Here is a 6,126-nt window from a genome sequence, read left to right as displayed (position 1 = left end):
AAAGTATTCCAGACTGTTGAAATTTTTGACGGTGCTAACAAGTACTGGCGGCAATCTCAGGAGAGTGCAGCGCGGACACTTTGAAGCTTTCGATGTATAAGGTCTAAAAGAACTAATAAACAAATAAAGCAAGAGCAGCCCTCGCCCCCAGCACAGAAACCACAGAAAACCACAGAAAATTATATCTCTTTTATGTGTGCATTTGTAAATTCAGGTATTTTAAGGTTGGATAATCCTGAGTAGGTAGGTAGTGGATAGCAGGGCTTTGAGCGAATTCTTGTCTGTTTCTACGTAGGAGACAAAGGTCGCTTCCCCCAACGCTTGACCCCATAGCCTCTCTGCTTGTCCATCCAGAAACACACAGGTCTGTCCTGACTGCACTCTCCCGCCTTTGAGAAGCTGCACTGGCCCGGAGGCCGGATCCTTCCTCTCCTACGCTCTATTTTGAGGCCCCATGATCTCATGCCCTCTGCAGACCACGCTCTGAAGTTCCAGTCCAGCCCGCGCCGCGAGACCATGCAGGGCGATTCCTCCAAGTGTTCGGCTGGTGGCCGGGGCGCGAGGCGGGTAAGGCTGGGGGGTGGGAGGTGGGGAGTTAAAGACGCGCCCACGTAAAGGACCCAAAATAACCCACACGCAGAGCGACCGCCATCAGACAGGAAGCCAAATAATCCGGGGCGTTGAGCTGCTTTCCCCTCATTCGCAGCGCCGGGCTGCGGGGGCCGAGCCAAGGGTCTGGCGGCGAGGGGCGGGCGCGGCGGTCGGGGCGGGGCGGGGTGAGGCGGGGCTCGTGCGGAGCCTATTAAAGGAGCGGCGGGGCAGTGAGAGCCGAGTGCCCAGCGCCACGATGGAGCGTGACGGCTGCGTTGGGGTTGGGAACCGCGGCGGCGAGGGCGGGCGCGGCTCCCGGGAGGGCCCTGCGGGGAACGGCCGCCACCCGGGCCGTGGCTCTACAGCCGAGGCGCCCGGGGAGCCGCCGGCGGCCTCGTCCCTGCTGGCCCCCATGGACCTGGGGGAGGAGCCGCTGGAGAAGGCGGTGCGCGCCCGCACGGCCAAGGACCCCAACACCTATAAAGTGCTCTCGCTGGTAGGTCCCGGCCGGCCCGGCGCGCGGGAGGGCGGGGAGGGCGGCACCCGCTTCTGCGCTCCGAGCGGGCGCGGTCAGCACCCGGGGCCCGGAGAGAGACAGCTTTTGTGCCGCTCCTCTTCGCCTTCTCGCTCTCCTCTACCGGCTTTATTGGTGCTCATCACCGCCGAGCCTTCTCTTCCCCCCGGGGGAATAGTTCACTCTCACTTGTATTACTGATGCTCAGAAGGGCCTGTTTATGAAACCAGGCTGTTAAAAATCGAGATCTTTAGAAATCCCATCTCTCCCCCGCCCCAAGAGAGCACAAGGTTTTTCGTGGGGAAAACTGACCAGCCCGAAAATTGTTGGTCTTAGGAAGGACGGACAAGGTGTTTTTGTTTCGTTTTGTTTTTTTAATTTCATTTTTTAATTTAATTTTTTACCTCTTTTGGGGGAATCTGGGTGCAATATTGATGACTTTCCTTGCATTAACCGATTCCACTTGAAAAGATTTAACAGAGCTCTTTAAGTTGTATCAGGAACTCTAGAAAATACTTTTTCTCTTGGCTCTGTGTAGGAATTTCCATGCAGCTGTTCAGAAATTCCGTCAATATTCATGTTATGTGAATGTGAAGAAAAGTTAATGATTCTTCGTCTACTCTTTCAATCATAGGTTACACGGTTTTCGTTGCTAAAAGAAGTACTCACTCTCCCTCTGCTATTTTGTCGTGACAGTTGCAGGATCCACAGTCAATTTTATGAAGTGTGGGGTGGCTTTTCATTCTACATGTATGGTAGGAAGTGCTGGGCTGAGAGTCAGAAGCCTGGGTTCTTGCTTTCATGGCCGCTATTAATTGCTGGGGCCTCCTATAACTCTCCCCAAACCTCAATTTATTCTATGTTAAAATGAGGACAACATCACTTCTATGTGCATCAGATAAGATTATTGTGAGGGTCACTGTGCAACATTGCATGTGGAGGAGTAAATTCGAAAACTACAAGGAGATACAATCATTTTACTGTATTATATGCAAGTGACAGTTCTATGTATAGTGTACCTTAAAGCATATAATCACTTACATATTATGATTAAACAATGCAGTGTAGAGGATATCTTTTCTGATTTTTGAAATCTTTCCTTTCATAAGCATTTCCATTTTCACTACGTCTTGGGTATCGTGGAGATGATACAGTGCTCTGAGGAACCAACATTCCTAGACTAAAGAGATGGTGTCATATAATTAGTACTTAAAAATAAGCCTAAGATTCAAAGGGTAAGTGTCCCAAAGCACATACTGTTTGTATCTCAAGATACATTTCTGCATCATATATCACTGTTTAAGAACACCTGATATTGATGAGAACTTAGTTTTAGTCTTTTGAGTCACCTTTTTTGTTTTTGTCAATGGAAGACCTTAGCTTTTGTAACACTATCACTTAACTTAGTATCAGTACTTTTCAGTGTTTGGCAGGCATTCAATAATTGTACGTCGAATCTGTAACTCCCGTGTGAAATCACTTCAACGTGCCAATCTACAGTCTTGAAAGTTTGGTAAATTGCCAGTTGCTAAATTCCATTTTAAAATCTTTCCTATTCATTTACCCATAAATCCACAATAGGTATCAGCAGAGATCTGCCTTTGGAACATGCATTTCAGTCTTTGACACCTGCAGTCAGCTGGTCAAAAAGCATTTCTTTATGCTCTGATGATGCAACTCTGGGCTTTGACATGGAAGTGTCTTTAGTACTTTTACAAGTAGGACAATCATGAATATTTTTTATGCCATTAGGAGTGGGTCTCTTGCTGTAACACACGTTGAGTTGGACAGAATTCTTACTTCATGACTTTTGATGAAATACAGTGGGCCATTAATGTACACCAAAACTCATTGCTGTATTTTTGAAACTCTTAATTAATGGTTTCAGGTGAAAGTGAAACCTCTTACCCATTCTTCTTTCCCTTCCCTACTTCAATACCCTTCTTCCCTCTAGACTTTCCCAAATGATGCATTTCTAAAGGGAAAAGTCTCCAAGAGGAGCCTGACAGTTGTCATCAAAGAGCTCTGGGACATGTCTTCTAGAAAGAAGCTGTAATTATGGGATTCCTTTTTCAGGTGAAACATCAGCACACTTTTCATAAACCTGAAGAAATGGGTTGACTAGTTGCATCTGGGATTGGGATTACAAGAGCCCAACCACTGAGGTGGTCCTCAGCCACACGGTTGTTATCTAGTAGGATAAACACAAGAGTTGCCTTCTGGAGAGATAGGCAGTGGTGACACGACTGTTGCATTTTTCTGAAAATGTTTCGGATAAACTTAAATGCCGGAGGTATGTGAGAGTAGATGCAGAAGGGACGATCCCGCCCTACGCTGGCTTCTCCCCATTTGATCCCTAGGAAGACCACAGGCTCTGCTCTGGAGGCTTTGGCCCTGGGCTCTGGAAGTACTCATGCCTAGGCACTAAGCCAGACTGTGGAAAACCCCAGAAGGGCAAATAAGTACATGCTTCAGTAGATATGTTAGATCTGGATGCCTTTACTGGTTCCAAGTTAAGTTTTGAACTGAAATGTCAGCTTCCACTGAGGTTGGCCACGGACATTTATTTGAAATAACTTTCCTGTTCCCTGGCAGGTATTTTCAACCACGTTGCAGTACACTTCTCCACTGTACAGTAAGCTCTTCCACGGCATAATTTTGTGTTTGTGACCTTCTGCTGTCCTTATGAATACATATACCTGTGTGTGTGTTCATAAGGGGCCTTGTGTGTGGGTGGCTGTGAGTGAAGACAACTTTCACCTTTTGATGAAACAGTTCTTTGTAAGTGGCAGAAGTTGCCTTGTTTTTTAGAAATTTGAGTGTGAAAGTTATTAATTCTGTTAGCTTTTCTCTCCCTCTTGCATCATATCATCTTATTTCTAGAATACAGCATGGGGAATATTCAAGACAGTCCTCTGCTCTTAATCTGACTCAGAATTGACATTGCTTTTTGGTTTGTAAAATTTTATATCTGTCCAGCTATAGTTGAGCATTTTATTTCAAAAATGACCAGAACATCTTAGGGGCCAGAGACATCTCCTGTTTTCCCTTATGGTGTTTGTTGCACGTGTTCTAATAAAATGTACCCAAGGTTTTTAGGAACCCAGCAAGACTGTTGTGTTTACTTCTGGGCCTAAGATGGTACCTCACACTCAGTGTCAGCTTTTGGTCGAATGAATGAAGTGCACTTTTACTTAGACTGAGTAACACTTTGACTTGGAAAAGGACAAGATGGGAAGACTGAATACACAACCACATACCCATATGGCCAGTTGAAAGTCAGGAATCCAAATACAGATGCATTAATAGAGATGACATTGGGTATCAATTCAGGGATAAGATCAAACTGAAGTATCATTTGTTTAGCACATAGGGAGACGGAAGAGGCAGTGAATGAATGATAAACAAACGTTCCCAACTAAGGCCAGCATACTGAAGAGGCCAGCAGGGCCTCCATGATAACTTGGATTCAGAATCAAGATCTAGCTACTGGGCACGCCCTCAGAAAGAAACAAGGCAGGTGCAGCCGTTTGGCAGGTACAAACAAGGCCATCCTTCAGGTACAAATGGGTCTCCCTTGCTTATACCAAGGCATCTTCTGTTTTGGTGACTTTGCTGTCACACCCCAAATGCAGTCCTTGTGGCTCTTGTGGGGAACTGTTTTCTTCAGCATTGCTTTCTGTGACTTCCTTTCTTCTGCTTTGAGTCATATTCTGGTCTTTCTCTCTCTCACCATTTATATTTCAGCGGTTTCTACTTCATGCAGCCTCTTAGGAATACACAGGCACCCTTTCAACCCCCTTTTTTTTTTCCATTCTATTCCACTTTTTCAGTTACCTCTGGGCACTCAGTTTTGCTGTCTCCTGCCCCATCATATCCTAATCATGACTGTGACTCATGACTCTCGCTAGAGCCATGTTGAGAGACCTTATGCATTTTGTATAATAAAGATCTTGGGACCATTAGCCTTTTTAGAATATTTATAGGAATTTTTTTATCAGCTTCTTATCTTCCTCCAGGCAACTCTTTTTCTCAGATATCAGTATTAAAGGCAAATGAAAGTAGTTTTAAATTCAGTTTTGTTTTTGAGTTTGATCATTTCCATTGCAAAATATCTGTGTTACTCTTAAGACATAGCAAACGTATTTCATCTATATTATGGACATTTTAGACAAACCAAAGAACTTAATCATGATTCATAACTTTGGGGGAGGGTAGGTAGGGGGAAAGCCACTTCAAGTTTCAAACAACATAGGAACAAAAACCTTTTGGAATACAACTTGTAATTAGAGATCTGCCTCTGGTTAAAATAAACATGCCTCCACCAACCATGAAATATCCCCCAAACAACAAAAATAAACAAGAAACCTTTTAGCAGATGAGCCCAAGGCAGAACATAGGTTACTCTTCTAAGTTGTGTGCAACAAGAACTGATACTCAGAGTGCTGACCCAATATGAAAACCCTTTGGCATCAAACGAGAGCTAAGTTATGTATTTACCAAGGAAAGAAAGTATAATAATATATTTAAAAGGGCTTCTCAAAAGAATGACCCGAATGTTCAGCTAAATATTAACTGGAACATTCTGTTTCCTGAGTGTTTTAATTGTATGAGGTTTGATTACAAGAATTAAGATATTATTGCTATCATTACAGAAATCAAATAATGTGACATTTGTCTAAACTATGAAGTATACTAGAAGAAATAACTTAATAGTTAGTGAAAGAATACCACTATTAAAATCTAACATTTCTCTTTTTTTAAATTTCATCTCATAAGGTGAGATACTAATTTTACCTTGATCTTGAGCAAATTCAGAGATGAGAAAAATATTATCAAGCTGTGCATCCGTAGGTAGGGGAGCGTGGGAAGATGTAACCGTCTCATCTTTAAGCAAGTATAAGGTCAGTGACGTAGAAATCAGTTCTGAAAATCCTTTCTAGTTCCATCTAAGTCAGTCTGTCTTGTGCTGGGCCCCCTCCCACCTCCCTGAGAGTCTTCATTAACAAACAAACAAACAA

General features: G+C 43.9%; 1 protein-coding gene across 1 annotated transcript in view; it reads left to right on the top strand.

The window, feature by feature from the left end:
- Nucleotides 1–837: 837 nt before the first annotated feature.
- The window catches only part of ENPP1 (ectonucleotide pyrophosphatase/phosphodiesterase 1), a 67,565-nt gene continuing 62,276 nt past the window's right edge, over nt 838–6,126 (top strand). Inside the window, exon 1 of the mRNA XM_004263822.4 lies at nt 838–1,087. Within this exon, the coding sequence (XP_004263870.1) occupies nt 848–1,087 (240 nt within the window). The 5' untranslated portion in view covers nt 838–847. The remainder of the gene's footprint in view (nt 1,088–6,126) is intronic.

This window comes from Orcinus orca, chromosome 12, assembly GCF_937001465.1.
Source record: "Orcinus orca chromosome 12, mOrcOrc1.1, whole genome shotgun sequence".
Lineage (NCBI taxonomy): Eukaryota > Metazoa > Chordata > Mammalia > Artiodactyla > Delphinidae > Orcinus > Orcinus orca.
This window is presented reverse-complemented; position numbering and strand designations above follow the sequence as displayed.